Raw genomic sequence first — 19,035 nt, 5'->3', positions numbered from 1 at the left:
ATAGTCAGACACATTAAGTAGGAAATATGGAAATGGAAATGTGCAAAATGTGTGAAAAATACAAGCGCTAAGCAGCTTCAGCTCATTAGCAAATGTGTTGTTAAGATGGATTTGTTTTGTTTAGACAAGCCGTGCCATCAGTTCATTTCCTCTCCATTTCACACAGTGTATAGCAGCGTTCAGACTTCCAATTCCCTTCTTTAAGTGCTGTCAGAACTGCCTCGATGCAGCACAGCCTTCTTTTTCATTCTATTTGTTTTCTTTTTAAGAAATCAATGCTGCAGTGAATTGCACTGAAGTTGACCAAGAATGCATGACTTTGATTAGCGAAGACAAAAAGCTTTCAGGGAGACGGCATAGCTTCATCTTGTTGTCCTCAAAGTCTCCCGTTACTGCGACAACCAGGTAATCTGATCACAGGTTGATCTGTAATGCCAGCACAGTTAAGTGTAAATACAAACCCACCACCAGTTTATCACTGAAATAGCAAATTATTTGTCGGATGATAATAATAAGCCACAAAGAAAAAGGTCTTGCAGCCACGTCGTTGTCACGTAACTTCTGTACTTAAATTACAGCACTTATTTTAACCCAAACCACCATCTTTTCCTAAACCTAATAAGTAGTTGCCTAAGCCTAGCCAAGTTGATCTTTTCTTAAAGCTAACTAAGTAGTTTGTTGTGTAAGCCTAACCAAGTTGATCTATTCCTAAACCTAACTAAGTAGTTTTCTTGCCTTAGCCTAACCAAGTCGATCTTTACCTAAAGCTAACTAAGTAGTTTTCTTGCCTTAGCCTAACCAAGTTGATCTATTCCTAAACCTAACTAAGTAGTTTTATTGCCTTAGCCTAACCACGTTGATCTATTCCTAAACCTAACAAAATAGTTTGTTGCCTAAGCCTAACCAAGTCGATCTTTACCTAAAGCTAACTAGGTAGTTTGTTGCCTAAGCCTAACCAAGTTGATCTATTCCTAAACCTAACTACGTAGTTTTATTTAATGTATGAGTTGGAATAAAAGCAATAGCTTTTTACCTTTAGTCCTTCAGTCCAAACTTTCAGCAGTTTGATATATAGGCTACAGTCCCAGCCCTTTTACACAGAAAAAGTTACACAGTGGTGTTTTGACATCTTCAGCCTGGACTGCGTTAGCATCCGTGATTGGAATTGCCTTTGATTCCATCTTCCCCTCATGGGCAACTCTGGAAAACTAATTATTTGGAGGCTTGGTTTTTGCAACTTTATGACCACTCAAACTGTCTCTTAATCCTCTTATTAACTCTGATGAAAGAATTCATTTAAACATTTTTAATTACTAATTTAACCGGAGTGCTGTCCTAATGATGTACATTCTTTAGGATTCAGCATCCAGATCAGCTCATTAGAGTTGAGTATTTTGATTTGTTAATATTTAATTTCTCTTACTGGAACCATTGTTGATGATTTCTAATATTTCTACTTTTCTTTTTTTTGGCTCCTCAAACAATATGAAGCCACAGAATGCTGCTTGTTGTTGAGTGTATAGCCAGATGGTTGAATAAGGAGCTATACTGTGAGCATTGGTGTTTTCGGACTGGTCTACCACGACAACACATTCTCACTCCCTAAACTCGCTTAATACCTCAATATATGCTGCTTACATACATGAAGTTAGGTTTAGGCAACACAACCACTTAGGTAGGGTTAGGAAACGGTCGTTGTTGACGTTAACTTCACTGACTAGCGACTCATGTTGTGATGGAATTTTCCGTCTATTCCTCTCTCGGCTGGGTCGGGGGTCAGCGTGTCCCTCGTGCTGACATCATTGGGTTGCATTACTGTCTGAGGGTGAGATGGCTTATCTGTGCAGCTGTGGTTAGTGAAAGGAGCATGTTGCTGGGGCAACCAAAGTCACAGAGACGCGGAGCACCTCACTGGTGGAGACCTGACAATTTTCCTTGATCAAGTTTCAATAAAACCTTCTGCGTAAAACATCAACGGCTCATGGGCCTCTTCCTTCCTGCTGAATGAGTTAACCTGTGAAAGAAATTCCACAACACACGCAACTGACGATACTTACGACTCACATGACTCATTGGACTGACGATGCCGACGAGTCACGTAACTAAAGACTGACGTGACAAAATAAGTCAACGTTACTTTTAATTTCACACGGGCCACGAACAGCGGTCTCCTGGTTGAAAGTCTTGTGTTTGTTTCTTCAGCCGTCATTGAAGTTGTGAAGAAACCATGTGTAATGCTTTGAAGTCTTTATTTCTTCTGATATATTTGTGCGGTATAACTCTCCCTGACTCACCTGTGTTGATGGTTTTCTGATGAAGGTCAGGCACAGTTCAGTTGTGTTGTCGGATTAAGACAAGAATTTCAAGCAAAGCAAAGGAGCAGGTTCAGCAGTTTTTCTCACAGCTGTCAAACGCTCCAGCAACTGGCAGCCACAGATCTCCAAGGGCCAGCTTCAGACGCTCACTCACAAATGTGTTTCAACAGCTGCTGATGAGGAAGTTTTTACTGTATGCTGTATGTAGGGTTTTGCCTTTGGCTTACATTTTATGTCTGTAAGAGTAAGTCAATTGCAGTCAATTGAAATAAAAGGGTAGACGAGAAGGAAAAACAAGACAAGGCTAGTTAAGTGACTGCGAATGAACTTGCAGAAACTTGAATGTAAAGTAAAGTTAAAGTAACATATGTAACGAGAAGACAATACAGTATTTTCACATAATCAAAATAATGAAATAACAGCTTTGTTAGATTCACTGTGTGCAGAATAAGGTCATACAATCATTAGGGGAATAGTGTCTTAGTCATAGCAGGGCAACAGACACTCTGAGTCCTCCAGAGCCAAACAGACGTCGCTCACAGACAGCAGGAGCCAGCTGATTGCACATCACCACCTATCAATCTGTGTTAGCCCTCTGGGAAATCTACTTGACAGTTCAGGTCCCTGGCCAGTCAATGCCATTGACGGATCCATTAGGTGGCAGGGAGATGAGGTAACCACCGCACACACCGGAGAGCAATAGACTGGAACTCTATCGGCAGACTGGACAGTTACACACAGTGTCTTAGTGCTGTGCCGACAATAACAGACACAAACTAAATGGGTTTATCAGTCACTCTTACTCTTGAGTGAGCAATCCAATAACCTTGTGTGCTATTTCATCCCCATTTAGATAGTAGGGGAGCTGAGAAAGTTACAGAGTAGACAAGGAATGAAAAAAAATCAGATCGGCAGAGAATTCATTGACAAACCTGATGTACTAATAATGCTGATCTTATCAATCGACGATGATCACTCACAGATTTTATTTATTTCTACATGATTTTGAAGCTTTTCCCACAGTGCCTTTCAACAGTCTCTAGAAAAAAATTAACCAACCTGTTGCTTTCAATAAACAGTGACAGGTTGGTCTATGTATAGTGTATATAAATATGAATGTCCGGGTGCATGCACACCCAGTTATTCTTTCTCCCGGTCTGTATTAAGGATTTCTTTCTGATTGTTGAATTCAAAATAGGGAATCAATTCTTTTGATATATTTACATATATGCCTGATGTACTTTACTTGAGTATGTACTTAGTTACGTTCCACCACTGATGAGTTGTATGCATATTTAGAAGTTAAAAGTTTGTGTATTTTCTATCTCCTGCAGTGTGTCCGGATAAGGAGCCAGGATTGCAGCCATGGATGCCGGGACACAGCGAAGACCACCGCGTTACAATCGGCTATGGCAGGAAGGTCCTCCTCACAACTTCAGCTACGGTCCACTCCATCGAGATTCTCAGCGGAGGTATGCTTGACGAATCCATTTTCTATTCACCTTTCTTTAAAATCACAACAAAATGGTAGTTAGAGCTTCTTTCTTATATGTAAAATGACATATTTTGTGTGGAGGGTGGGTATAGTTATGGGGGGATTTAAATCAAATCCTTTAGATGTGATTGGGTTGCTTAAATATGGGCGTGGCTTAACAAATAGCTTGATATAGAGTGCTGCAGGGATGACGTATCTTTGTAAGCCAACCAGGAAATTTTGCCATTGGATTTTGGATTATTGCAAAAATTCTCTGGCAAAGACTCTGTGGCAAACACACGTTTACATAATGAACACCACTTTTATGATTTTTGAAGTGTGAATGCAATCGGCGGAAATAAAAAGCTAACATTAAGCTATAAACGAATTACACCACATCGCATGAAGGCGAGTATACACAACGAGGCGGTAAAGGCGGACGAGTCGGCGTGATGACGTTTAGCAGTTTCATTTAGCCACTTGTTAGCAGAACGCCTTTTTTAGGACACGTAAAAGTTTCAAAATTCAGGAGTGGGATATTTACTGACGTATTTTTTATCGTAGAACAAAAACACTTTAAAATCTCTTCAGATGGTGTTAACCACAGACCTTATTTCAGACATCTAACTAAAAACCCATTGACTTCCAGATGAGGGAACCGGAAGTGCTAAATTGTATAGGGAGAAATTTATTATTATTTTATTCATGACTACGTCCACTTCTTATATACAGTCTATGAGAGAACCTCGTCCACACTGTTAGATCAGGAGGAGGAGGATGAGTAAGAAATGAATGAATTAAACCTCAACCACATTCTCGTGGAAGCACAAAAACAGTTTGTGCCTCCTTCTACAGTATGATATTGCTATGCTAGCTACGACCCACAAGCTCACGGTCAAGTGTGCTTTTCTAAGATGGGTGAGTCACCCTAAATCACATTTGATGGAAATACACCTGTGTATATAACCCAGAGTTTCAAGATGAGTCACCAGAAATACTGTGCCATTTTACAGGAAGAGAAAATAAAGAGACTTTGATATTAAAACAGTCTAGCATAGAGATATGTGAACAGTTAACATAGGCACACAGTAATAGAACTAAAGAATACATTATTTCACTGTGTCTTTAACTGCTGAACAACAGCGTATTCAGTGAAGGCAGAGCAGTGAAGTCACACTCACATCAGCTGATCTTCAGCCACTTTATTCATGCTTGATGCATCATCTGTTTGGCTTACCGGCTCATTAGCTCAACATCCAAACCTTTACTCATTGAAGTGAACCAGGCTGCCGTAACAGTCAGTTCACACTATTACTCTGCTGACATCTTCAGTCCTCGCTGCTGCAACACCTTCCACCACCCCAACCTCCTCCTCATATGACTGAACTCTTCACTAATCACTAATGAATGAAACTCTAATAATGTATTTTAAATGGGTTTTAAGGGTAAGTTATGGATTCAATTTATCAATTGTATTATATTAAGGTATATTTAATGCAATATCTTGGTTTTGAAATTAAGGTTTAATTTTCCATTATTCAAATTAATGGACCAGTTCAGGGATCTCTGGCTACCAAACGTGTGTGTTTTGGGGGGTAAATTAAGGATTTTATAAGGGAATGTTGCTTGGTATTATTTGATCGTGTTGACTTGCTAAGATCTAATGCTTATGTATATTTACAGCTATTTCTGATTCTATACCGTTACAGTATGCATTATGGGGCGTTAGCGCTACCAGCAGAATCCTAAATGGCTCAGACTATTTTACAGTTCAGAGCAGAGTGTTTTCTGCTACATTTAACCGTAGAACCATTTACTATATCAATTCCCTGACAGAAGTGTCTCCGACTGAATTATCTTTCAAAGTCAATGAATACATTCAATCTTGTCGAATGTGTTGTACAAAAGCACAAAAAGAGTATCGTTTTTCAAGACAAAAATGTGGTGAAAGCAGGGCCTAAAGTATAGCACATACAGGAGATGATGTTTGAAGTTCAACAGCCATTCACCACTTCACTACTGAACTGGAATCATTAGACTGCAGACCTGGTAACGCAGGTGGCACACATGCCAGCTCCATCTGGCATGTGTGTGTGTCTGCCTGTCTGTGTGGACAACCTCAGCCCAGGGCCTTAAATGGTAGGAAGAAGTCTGAGGGCACTGGAGCATGAATGACCTGCCAGGAGCCTTCATCACTACCATCCCTCCACACTCTCTCTCTCTCCCCTTTAGGAAAGCTGGTGATTGCTGACACCAACCGGGCCATACTGCTTCGAACAAAACACATTCTGATTGGGAACAAGGGGGAGTTGCACATCGGAAGCCCGGACTGTCCTTATAAAGGCAACCTCACCATCTCCCTGTTTGGAAGGTACAGTTGAATGAAAGTTTAGCATGAAAACAGCGATGGGTAGGGCGGCAAGGTTCTTTTCAAGAAGTCATGCTAATCAACTTATTAACATAGTCACTTTAAATATTCAAATCAACCAATTATGTGTTATCTGATGTTCTGAATCTATATTTGGCCTGTCATTAAAAATGTATTTCGTCAATGTGGTCCTTCTCTGATATGATCAATCTAGTATACTTTGATTGATTACATTTGTGTTGTAAAACCAGGTGCCTACCTCCGGTTCTGAAAAGTGAAACAATGCAGAAGAGCCTTAAACTTGCATTCTTCCTAATATCCAGCAGGGGGCGACTCCTCTGGTTGCTAAAAGAAGTCTGATTGTATAGAAGTCTATGAGAAAATGAGTCTACTTCTCTCTTGATTTATTACCTCAGTAAACATTGTAAACATGAGTTTATGGTCTCAATCGCTAGGTTCAAGTCTTCTTCAATACAGCACGATGTTCATTTAGTAAATTATGGTCCCATTTATACCCCTTCCACACCAATGACCAGGGTTGAACCAGGGTTATCTGACCTTGGTTCAACCCTGGTTTTAGGTGTATTTGGAAATATAAAAAGCTAATAATTTTAACGTTACAAATAGAACATGTGCAAATGTGTGTTCCGTGTGACTTTATGGCGGATGCCTCTCTCATTACCTCCGTCAAGGCTGTAGGCCTAGGAAGGAGGTTATGTTTTCATCGGCGTTGGTTTGTTTGTTTGTTTGTCCGTTTGGAGGATTACTCCAAAAGCCTGCGATGGATCTGAATGACATTTTTTGGACACTCTTTCACAGTGTGTTTTCAGTTCATGAAAGTTAATTGTAACATTTTGGTCGCCTAAAAAATGTCTTATTCAGCATTCGGTTTTACTTAGCTCCGCCCTTTTGTGTCAGTTCTGGTTCCAAAAAGCCAAGATGGCGACGGCCAAAAGCCAAGATGGTAACAGCCAAAACCCTGAAGCCAAGGCTTCAAAACAGCATTCCACAAAGCAATGGGTGACGTCACGGTGACTGCATCCACTTCTTATATAAAGTCTGTATTAATATTAAACTGGATGCCTATCAGACAGTTAACCTTAAAGGAAAAGCCAGACACTGTTTTTTGCTAATGTCGACAAATCTCATGTAGAGACCAAAACCAGTGATGAATTGATACTGCAAAGTATTGCCTTAGCCCTGATCCACAACCGTCACACCCATAAAATGTATTACCATCCATGAGTAACAATCTGTTACAGGAAATGGCAACCCAATTCAAACCTGGACCAGGACTAGTAAATCCTAGCTTATTCCTCAGTGCCATATAGCTCAATTCCTTCATTACCATGAACACACACACACACACACTCTGCTGTAGTTTATTTTGACTCAATCCCACATGCTGTCCTGCTGCCAGAAATATTCAGAGCACCAAATGTGGATTCATCCTCTGATTCATCTCAATATCTTTTTTTTATTGTCAGAAAATCTCATGTGCAATCTATACTAATAAGAATGTGTGTGTGTATCCAAAGCCTGATATATTATATAGCTCCATTGTTGTCTAAAAACACATCAATTAGTCACACTGTTGCACTGGGTGACATGTTCCTTCATTACCGTGAACACACTGTAGTGTATTTGGACTCCATCCCACATACACTATCCTGATGCCACAAATACTTACTAGAGCACCATATGTGGATACACTTGCCTCTGAAAATAGTCCCCAACAAATCCACTATTTCCTCCCGTGTGAGTAATGTTTGCTAAAAAACTACAGTCGAAAGCTGTTTTAGGAAATTACTGAGCCTATTCTAAAAAAATGAAACAATATATTTGTGAGCCCTTTTAGAAACGTGGCTCGAGGGATGGCAATTTCGGCCAGTCATGAGACACAGACTTTCGTGTTCCCCAGAAGATGAAACCCTACTGACTTTGGCGATCCCCTGACTTTTCATCTAGCGCCACCATCAGGTTAAAAAAAATTATTTGCCCAATAAGCTACTGCAGTTTATAACCAAATACCTGCCAAACAAATGGCATTCTCATCAGCCTCAGATGTTGGGGCGGAGTGGAGCGGGATGGTGGATGTTTTCTAAAAAATAAATAAAAAAATACATTTTAAAATTAAATTAATAAATTGAAAATACCTTCAACTTTGTTTTTCCTCAAATGAATGGAGGTAAATGAATGGAGTTAAAGTTCTATTACTGGATAAATATTGCCATCTATGTCCACTCTACAATGTCATGTATGGCTAGCCTACTACTATTACTATGCTATTCTCTAAGTAAGTGATAATGTGCAACGAACCGGTTGTTGTGAACTAAAGTTGAAAAATAATTTCCGTAGTCCCAGACAAGGGAAACTCTCTGCAGGACTCCCAAACTGTCAGTGAGTCATGACGGGGATAGCCCTGTGATAAAAGGGGGTGAAAGCCACAGGTGCGCCAAGTTGGCCACCCTGATGAAAACGCCTATGGTGTGTGCATATTAGCGCGCATGAACGTGCGGTACACCTAAGGGTCCCGTTTTGGGGGTTGGAATATATGGCCACCCTATTTAAAGTAGAAGTTTTGAGACATGTTTCAACTTCTTCTCTTTACTATGAGGGACACGGGATTGTTTTTCAAAAAAGAGGTTCGTGGTCATGCGAGCCTACTCTGGATGACCTATTGCCGGTCTGATGTATCAGCATGTTAGCATAGTCTTTGTTAGCAGCCTCAAAGAGCTAGCAAGGCTATAGACTTTGAGTCATGTTAAAGGTTTAGGTCTTCAGTAGAAACCAATGGACTTAGGTCTGAGTGCCACAGACAGGGTAGGGAACTGACTAACTCGAGACTAAACTTGGTTTTAGTCTTTTCATAGGATTTGTGGACAGTCCTCAAGTTTGAGTCCATGATCTTTAGGCCTATCACATGTCTGCCCATACTCCCCCCTGTTTTTCCCGTCACTCTTTGCTGCCAACTACCACATGAAGGCAGAATGTCTTTTTGCCATTTTTCTGAAAATCCTCGAAATGCTAAAACCTCTTAAAAGTCCCATATTATAAAAAAAGTGAGATTTTCATGTTTTTTTATTATAAAGCAGGCTTAAGTCCTATAGAAATACTGTGAAAGTATTGAAACGCTCAATCCACAGGGAAATACACACAGCCCGTATTCAGAAACTCTGCATTTGAAACAAACCGTCAGGATTTCTGTCCATTTGTGATGTCACAAATATACGATATTTAGACCCCTTTACATTACGTTTTAAACATAAAAATTCTAAATGTGTCCCAGTTTATTCCTGGTTGCAGTGTACATAAATTTCATCAGCTGACAGGAAATACACATAGACCCAAGCTGTTGCCTAGCAACGCAATTCTGTTGCAATTTTGTCGCAGTTCCGTCGAAATACGCTAAAACAGAGCGTTTCAGGGCGGAGGGTAAATACAGGCATATTCAGGCCGACATTATGAGGAAAATAAAGTTTTTTTTTAACTTTACAGCATGTAAACATGTTCTAGTAGAAACACAAAATACAAGTATGAACCTGAAAATGAGCATAATATGGGACCTTTAAATATGGTGATGTGTGATGTCTACATAAGGGTCATGAACTGAAACACCGAAGCAAACTTCCTCGCCTCAAATGGCACTTGAAGAGAGACATGTATTATTAAAAAATCTTTATAATTCTCCCACACTGTTCTTAGATTGGATGACAGCGATAAGGAACACAGCTACTTTGGGAGGAAGTACATTGGCGTGGGGACAGGAGGGACACTTGAGATCCACGGAGAACAGAAGCTGTCGTGGACGCTCCTCAACAAGACCCTCCACCCCGGAGAGAGCAACCAAAACAACTACCTGTTCCAGAAAAGCTGGGGGAGCCGAGGCATCATTATCCACGTCGTCGACCCCAAGACCGGAGAGGTGCTGCACGATGACAGGTAAAGGGTCCTCTCGAAGCAGAGGCCGCGTCTCGGCTGCTGAACAATCATGACACTCTTAATTAGAGCAGGAATGATGTGGTGGCTGACATCTCATAAGCTGTCTAACCACAGGCTTGTAATGAAGGAGACAAATGTGACTCTAATGGCCCTAGCGTTGTTTCATGCAAGGATATTAAATATAGAAATTGATGTCATCCTTAATATCCTTTCATGCTTAATTATCCATTGCATTTTTTATTCCAAATGGAGGTCAGATGCATTGATATACAGCTTTTATTGTGGTAAATAGATTCTTGTAATTTTCAGAGGAGGAAGCAAGTCATTGGACTGCATCCAGTCTCCTCTAATTTACTGTCATTAGACTTTGTCTGATTAGAGGTGACAGCCATAAAATGCACTGAGTAAATTACAACACAGTTAATATGCAGACTGAGTCAACTGTGGTGTAGAGATTAAGGAACAATTAAACAATACATGTAATTATGAGTGGATAGACAGCAAATATTGCTTTGAAGTGGGATGGTGTTTTACTAATGGATGTCATCGCTTGTTCAACTTATATTTGATCTTGGTGTTTAGCTCTTGCGCTCATTAGAGGTTATTTTAACGTCCACATTTTATGAAGGTACACTCCCTGATTTTTTTTCTTTTTAAATGTATTATTAATGTATTTTTTATCAGTGAAAAAATTTACATACATCATAGATACATCAGAAATGCTCCTTTAGTCTCCAAGCCTCTGAGTGGGTGGGCTTCATGGGCCACGGGTTTCATTGGCGGCTGAGCCAGCAGGGGTGCACAGAGAAAAAACAGCACAGACGGGAGGCGCTGTTATGAAACTTAAATATATATTTATAGGACATGTAATTTAGAAAAACGTTTTTATGTTGTTATAGGAAAAAAAAAAAAAGTATGCAACTTCATTTCAGTTGGACAAAATCATCAAATGTTTTCAAAATGCATTTTCTGGCCCGTCTTTGTTTTAGGATGAATGGAAGACACAATAATGATGTTGTTTCTTCCCCTTTTCCTCTTGTAACCTCCCTTCACTCCCACAGGTTTGACACATATCGTAGTAAGGACGAGAGCCGTCGCCTTGCAAAGTACGTGGATGGCGTGGAGGCGGGGCTTATACTGGCCATGGTGGTCAACGACGAGGGCTCCAACAACTTGGAGGACTCGGCCAAGAAGAGCCTCTCCAGGCTGGGCAGCCAGCACATCACCACTCTGGGATTTCGGTGAGCTCTCCTGTCATATTGTTTTTGAAATCACATGACATCCAATTAAGCCTCGTGCTAACTTGTGATGGGAATCTTCATTTTGATTTTCTGAAACAAAGACGTTCATAATTCAAACATGGCAAACTGCAGCCCAACAGGCAACAACAGCTGTCAGTGTGTCAGTGTGATGACTTGACTATGACTTGCCCCAAACTGCATGTGATTATCATAAAGTAGGCATGTCTGTAAAGGGGAGACTCGTGGGTACCCATACAACCCATTTACATTCACTGATCTGGAGGTCAGAGGTCAAGGGACCCCTTTGAAAATGGACATGACAGTTTTTCCTCGCCAAAATTGAGCATAACTTTGGAGCGTTCTTTAGCCTCTTATGCAACTAGCTATATATGGCATGTATCGTTGGTACCAATGGATTCCCTAGGTTTTTCTAGTTTCATATGATGCCAGTATCTTCACTCTAGCTTTAAAACTGGGCTCAGTTACAACCTAAAAAAATCCCAAGGTGCGTTAATGCGTTAAAAAAATTAGTGGCGTTCAAAACAATTTGCATTAGCACGTTATTATCGTGTTAACTTTGACAGCCATACAGTTTCATCCTTTCTATTTATATACATGAGGAGGACAGAGAGTTAAAAACACCCCTCAATATAATGCAGTCCAGTACAAAACCATCACCTACTGCAAGTCCTGCATTCATTCTCCTGTTAGCTCTGGTTTGGTCTCCACCAACTCCTGAGAAAAAAAACATCCGTCTCTGTTCACCAAGCCCCCAGGAACACAAGGGTGGATATATGTCATTTAATGGACATGCGTGTGCACTTGTTATGGAATGCTGTAGCTGCTAACCCTTTTGTGTGTATCTTAGTGATGCTGTATCTGCAGGGAAAAAGCTTGGCCTATTTGTGTGTGTGTGTGTGTGTGTGTGTGTGTGTGTGTGTGTGTGTGTGTGTGTGTGTGTGTGTGTGTGCGTTAGTATGTCAGGAATGCATGGGAAATGGAAACTGAATCGTGCCATGATAACAAAAACCCCTGGAGATGTCTCAAAGTTTCTGACATAAGGGTTATCGGAGTGGATAAAAATGTGCAGACTTGTACACTGACACATTCCTCAAACAAGACTCAACTGTGCTCTGAAAGAATGCAGAACTTTTGGATAGGCGACTTTGCATAGTACATTACAAGCTGGTGTGAATGTGTTTCGTTTTGCACGGTTAGTCAGCTACGATGACAGAGACCATGTTGTGGGCTGAGAGAAGATGCTGATGCATCGTAGTAATGTAGGCCCAGTGGTTAGCCTCCGAGCAAGGCGGTCGTATGAAACTTAGGCAACGTTTTGCTACGTTTATGCCTAGCGTCCACGCTACTCCGGCGTTTTCTAGCCCCTAAAACGGAGACGTTTGAAAACCCTGCTGACCCAGTTTTAGTTTTAAAACTCAGAGGTTGCGTTTTAGTCTGGACGAACAGAAACAGGGTATAGTGTCTAGAAGGGAACCCGTAGGCATTGGTCTTGAATAGTTAAGGTTAGGATAGGTCATCGGGCAGCGCGTCTCGTGAGAGTGTTTGCAAGTTTTTGCAAGTCAGACTTCGCAGTTTGCTGGTTACCTTCTAGACACGACCCAGAAACAGAGACTTTTGAAAACGACGCCCATGTTCGCTTCTTGATCGGGTCTCATCAGTCATGACGTGTCCTTCCCTGGTTCGTCACGCCCCGTCACGGGAACCAAACACTGTCAGCCTCGACCACCGGTGGTTAATTTCAACATGGATAACGAGTTACAAGCATTGTTGACCTTGTTGTCTATGCTAGCAGCTATTCTGCAGTTAAATTCTGCATTTTTATAATATTACTACTGCCTACATGCGCAGGAGGGAAGCTATTATCCGAGCACTTTGCATCAATGTCTATCGCTACTTCCTGTTTACACTGGCATATGTAAATGGTCATGCGTCATGATAGAATGGACGGAGATTCATTCTGCAACGGCCCAAAAATGCTCGTCTAGACGGAGATCGTTTTTGATTTAAAAAGCTAAGTTTTAAAAGGAAAAGATATTAATGTAGATGTAGCTTTGATACTGCTGAGGACACGGCAGGAAACACTGAGAGGGTTTGATAAAGAACATCAGCGCAGAGCACGAATTGACATTCCATTCCCCAATATGCACTTTTGCTCCGTGGCTGTGGATCAGGGGTCTCAAACTCGCGGCCCGCGGGCCAATTGCGGCCCGCAAGACGATATTTTGTGGCCCCCACCTTGATATGAAAGTTTAATGTTAGTGCGGCCCGCAAATTTTTTTTTTTTTATAAAGTTTTTTTTTTTGGGGGGCATTTTTTCATTTTTATTGACAGGACAGTGGATAGAGTCTTGGAAAGGGGGGAGAGAGAGAGAGTGGATGCGGAAAGGGCCACAGGCCGGATTCGAACCCGGGCCGCCGCGGTCAGGACCAAGTCTTGTTACATGGGCGCCCGCTCTACCAACTGAGCTAACCAGGCGCCCTCGGCCCGCGAGATTTATGTGAATGTCAGTTTGCCGTGGAAGGTCCCTTTGTTGCGCGAGCCCGAGCTGAACGAACCTACCCATCACAGTGGGGTATATGGCTCCCGGGGACGGGCAATCGGCCGGGCTTGATGCAAGCAGAGAAACATTTCACAACAACTATGGTGGCGCCCGTGTAACATCGCATAAACTAGATTAAAGCTTGATTTATACTTCTGCGTTGAATCGACGCCGTAGCCTGACGTGCACCTCTCCAGAAATGTAACTACACGTCGCGGCGACGCAGACCGCAACAGCTGTGATTGGTCCAGTCTGTCAGCGATGCTGAGCGGCCAGGACCCCGGACAACCACAGAAAGTTCTACTTCTCTCTGCCTCCATCTTTTCAATGTTTGTTCACACAAATCCACTCAGATGAAAGAAGGAAACTCATAGAGACGCCGCCGCCAACTAGCGGTTTGGTGGTGTAATTGCAGAGCAACACAAACACAGCAGGCACGACTTTATTGTGGAGTGACACCAAGTGGAATGAATATATATCTTGTCACACAGCCCCAATCATGTCTTTTTCAAAGCCTGCAGTGAAGAGAAAGGTTGGTGACGAGCACAGACAATTTCAGGAAAAGTGGGAGACGCAATAGAGGCCATGTTCAGAAGAACCGTTCATGTTCTTCAATGTTCCATTCATGTTCAGGACAGTTCATGTTCAGAAGAACCGTTCATGTTCAGAAGAACCCATTCAAGTTAAAGAACTGTTAATAATGACGTTTGAGAAGATTGTTTTTTTTTTAACAAAGCTTTTTTTGTGGAATACCTGATGCGGCCCAGCCTCACCCAGACTCTGCCTCCAGCGGCCCCCAGGTAAATTGAGTTTGAGACCACTGCTGTGGATGCTGCAGAGGACAGAGCAAATGGATGGGAGCGATGGTGGTGAGGGCGACAGAGGGATTCCTGCCTAATGACTCCTGTCGCCTCCTCTCCACACTGTTGCCAAACAGGCCAACACTGGTGTCATCAGGAGAGAGAGGCTGTGTAATTTGCGGCGCACCCAGAGACATTTTAATAAGCTGAAATTTATGACACAGTGTAGACTCTGCAATACATTCTCAGTTATGTAATTTGCATGTGTTTACCGCAGCTGCCACAGTGAGTGGGGCTGGTGGCAGCACAGAGAAATACGGCAACACACCTCAGCAAAATGGATTCAGACAGTCGGGGGACGTATACAGGGTGGTTTAAAGTTGTGGGATATTATTTGGATACCAACCAAATTGTGTTGTTGGTTGGAAGTTGGATTATCCGTCTACTTTACTTACTTCAATCATATGTTCCTGTTTTAATGTTGTAGACAGTAACACCTTACTGACTCACTGCACAGAATGACCATAGCACATCAGCAGCAATACACGAGGGTTACTGATCAATGTCAGTCACCTCTCTATGACCTCACGGACTGCTGCCAGGCTGGCCCTGATGGATGTACTCGTGTTAATGCACCGTCAGACCCCCTAAACTACCCTCCATATGTTCAGCACTTGGTTAAAGGGGCCCTGTGGAGTTTTCTTGTAAACAAGCAATAGTCATGTCCACATTCAGTGTTACGCATCAAAACACGGATGCATTTCCTTCCTCATTAAACATTTGCAAAGCCGTCTTTTTAAGTAAATCCGGTATTGTTTACGTCCATGTTTAATAGCTTCTTCTCTGCCTTTGCTGGCGAACTGCTGCCACCTGTAGGTCAGTGGAATAGCGTGAAACCATTGGCAGGAAGGTGTATTGTGTCCCCCCGTGTGCGAGCACATGCAACACATTCTCACTCCCAGCTCATCAAATACCAACGCTTGGTCAGTGCCGTGTTAATAACCAACTGTTAGATCTGTAGGTTGAGATTTAGTTGGAGACAACAGTCTGATGCTGCTGTAACGCTAATGTATAACTGTATTACTGCAGCAGCCTCACACTCAAGCTAACGTTAGCTAGCCATGCTAGTCACTGTCACCAGCATCATTTTGCCATTTACCACACTGACAGTGAATATTAATGTATCATATGAGCCTCAAATGTCAGTGTGAAAGCCTCTGCTGGTCTGGTCTATAGCTTGGAGCCATAAAGCCCCTCTATAACATTTTTTTTAGTACATGGCAGGTGAACAAATCGGAGATCAGCGTTTTTGTATTTATTTTTGGTGCAACCAACTACACAGCAACTCTTCAGCATAGCGTTATTACTATTAGCGGTTTGGTTAAAGTAGAAATTTGGAGACATGTTTCAACTTCTTCTCTTTACTCTGTTACCGTCTACGAGGGACACGGTACGGTCTTCCCCAGAAGAGGGCGTGGTCATGAGAGCCTACTCTGGATGACGTATTGCCGGTCTGATGTATCCAACGAGTCGCGTGACTAACGACTCACATGAGTCGGGGGGGGGGGCATTTAACACATTAAACAATGATTTAATTGAGAAAAAAAAAATCAGCAGATTAATTGTGCAAGTAATTGTTAGTTGCAGCCCAAGATATGATATTATATATTTGAGATGCTTGTCTTATTTTGTTATTAAAAACAACACAATGTTTAAGTTAAACATGTGATGTGTAATGTTCAGTAAAGTGAGGTTGAATTGAATTAACCTCATATCGCATCTTGAAATAAGAGGCAAATAGATTTCATGGCAACATTTTTGCTGGCATCATCACTGGCACCATATTTTTTTCCCCCAATATTCCCTCGTTGCCAGGACATTTTTCATATCACAGCAATTCAGGAACAGCTGGTTCACACATGAGTGCTCAGTTTCACTGAGAGGAAGCGTTTCCTCTCTTTTACAGGAGCGCCCTGATCACAGACTCCTGGGTACCCATAGAACCCATTTTCATTCACATATCTTGAGGTCAGAGATCAAGGGACCCCTTTGAAAATGGCCATGACAGTTTTTCCTTGCCAAAATTTAGCGTAACTTTGGAGCGATATTTAGCCTCCTTTACAACAAGCTATATGGCATGTATACAGTAGTTGGTACCAATGGATTGATCACATTCACACAGTTACATATTCACACCTGGAAGCTGCCCAGTACAACCACAGTGTGATCTGCTGGTCACTGACCAGCTCTACTGGAGGGGTTGGGTTTTAAAGGTCCCATATTGTAAAAAGTGAGATTTTCATCTCTTTTATAATATAAAAGAGATGAAGCAGGTTTAAGTGCTGTATAAAAACTGGTAAACTATCAAAACACTCAATATACGGAGAAACACACAAAGCCCGTATTCAGAAATTGTGCGTTTGAAACAAGCCGTCAGGATTTCTGTCCATTTGTGATGTCACAAATATACAATATTTAGACCATTACACGGTTTTAAATGTAAACATTCTAATTGTGTCCCAGTTAATTTCCTGTTGCACGTTATGTAAATAACATCAGCTGACAGGAAGTAAATATGGAACCAAACTGTTGCCAAGCAACGCAATTCCGTTGAAATGCACTAAAATGAAGCGTTTCAGACGGAGGGTAAATACAGGTATATTCAGGCAGACAGTATGAGGAAAATAAAGTTGTTTTTTTAACATTACAGCATGTAAACATGTTCTAGTAGAAACACAAAAGTATGAACCTGGAAAATGAGCATGATATGGGACCTTTAAGCCACCGCTGCCCCAGCCAACACAGATATTTACGGTGCGCTGTATACTGAAAGTCTTCATCTCCATCTTGTCATTACCAGTGTCGTCACACCTCTCTCCTGACTGTTACACACTCACACCAGTATCACATCTTCTCTCTTCCCTTCACACGAACATGGTGACATCTTCAACACAGACATGGAGTCACACACATGCAACAGCCAGCGTGTTATTATCTGAGTGATGCATGCTGGGATACCTCATTTAATTACCCAGACTCCCCTCTTGTGGATGTCAGCCGCTCACTCTTTATCTTCTTTATTAGAAATATAATGCCACCATCTGTGCTGACAGAGTTTCATACTGTGTGTGTGTGTGTGTGTGTGTGTGTGTGTGTGTGTGTCACTTTTCACCTGCTGTTTCTATCTGTATGTCCCGTCTTTTTTATGCCTCCGAGACATTCTGTTTTCACGTTGTCCGTTTGTCCGTCCGTCCAGTCCATTTGCGTGAACGTGATATCTCAGGAACGCCTGGAGGGAATTTCTTCAAATTTGTAGGAACCTGGACTCGAGGATGAACTGATTAGATTTTTATAAAGTGATGAAGTGATGACATGTTGGACCGACATTGATGTAGAACTGCAAATTCACTGGTTGGAGGAGGCAAAAGACAATGTCTAAAAACAATTATTAGCTGTTTTATGGGGGGTTCCTTTGGACAGAGCCAGGCTAGCTGTTTCCCTTTGTTTCCAGTCTTTATGCTAAGCTAAGCTAACCTTCTCCTGGCTCTAGCTTTATATTTAGCATACAGACACGAGAGTGTTATCGATCCTCTCATCTAACTCTCATAAGAAATTTTCCAAAATGTTGAACTATCCCTTCAAATGAAAACAAAAGTGTTGCAGTTGAATATAAATATTGGATTATACTAATTAGGGATGATTATAAGGCAAAAAATATAGAAAACATGTCACCAAAATTGTAATTCAAAACCTGCTTGACATACCATAACAGTGCATTGACCCTCCTGAGAAAAAAAAACCTGAACGTTTCCTAAACACATATAGAACATTAGTCTAACAGGAGGCGAATCGGGTGCATTGAAGTGACGTGGTCTTAGGGTGGAGGTGCTGCGAGGTAGTAATTCTAATTTCTCCATTCCCTGCCCCCTCCCCACGTCACGTCTCATTTCCTCTATCCAGTATTCCTCTATCCAGCCCTTTCTCATTCCCAGGGCGTTAGGAATACTGAGGCTTTGTCACGGCGTTTGGCGTTTGGTACAGGCACCGTTTAACGCTGGTATGAAACGCACCGGGCTTAAATACAATGTCAACCCATCCGCAGCAACTGTAAACGCCACGAGAAAAATGCGCCGGGAGTGTGGTGACGTAGTTAGTGATGTACAGCACGACTTTCAACGGCGTATTTTTCATTAGTGTTGGGAATTCCGGCTCTTTTTAGTGAGCCAGATCATTTGGCTCAGCTCACCAAGAAGAGCCGGCTCTTTCGGCTCCCAAACAGCTCTTCATTTTACCACTTCTGCCTTTTACAATTCAGCCAAATTTAGTGCTGTTTTG

The 19,035-nt window shown here is 41.8% G+C and overlaps 1 protein-coding gene across 4 annotated transcripts in view; it reads left to right on the top strand.

Annotated features, from left to right (window-relative positions):
- cemip (cell migration inducing hyaluronidase 1) overlaps window positions 1-19,035 on the top strand; it is a 216,654-nt gene that overhangs the window by 116,787 nt on the left and 80,832 nt on the right. For all 4 annotated transcript variants that reach the window (XM_074624536.1, XM_074624543.1, XM_074624549.1 and 1 more), the window contains exons 3-6: window positions 3,650-3,787; window positions 6,022-6,160; window positions 9,863-10,099; window positions 11,161-11,340. In XM_074624536.1, coding sequence (XP_074480637.1) covers window positions 3,650-3,787; window positions 6,022-6,160; window positions 9,863-10,099; window positions 11,161-11,340 — 694 coding nt within the window. The remainder of the gene's footprint in view (window positions 1-3,649; window positions 3,788-6,021; window positions 6,161-9,862; window positions 10,100-11,160; window positions 11,341-19,035) is intronic.

The sequence above is a fragment of the Sebastes fasciatus genome, chromosome 2, assembly GCF_043250625.1.
Source record: "Sebastes fasciatus isolate fSebFas1 chromosome 2, fSebFas1.pri, whole genome shotgun sequence".
In the NCBI taxonomy this organism is placed as follows: domain Eukaryota; kingdom Metazoa; phylum Chordata; class Actinopteri; order Perciformes; family Sebastidae; genus Sebastes; species Sebastes fasciatus.
Note: the sequence above shows the minus strand (reverse complement) of the source record. Positions and strands in the feature narration are given on the sequence as shown.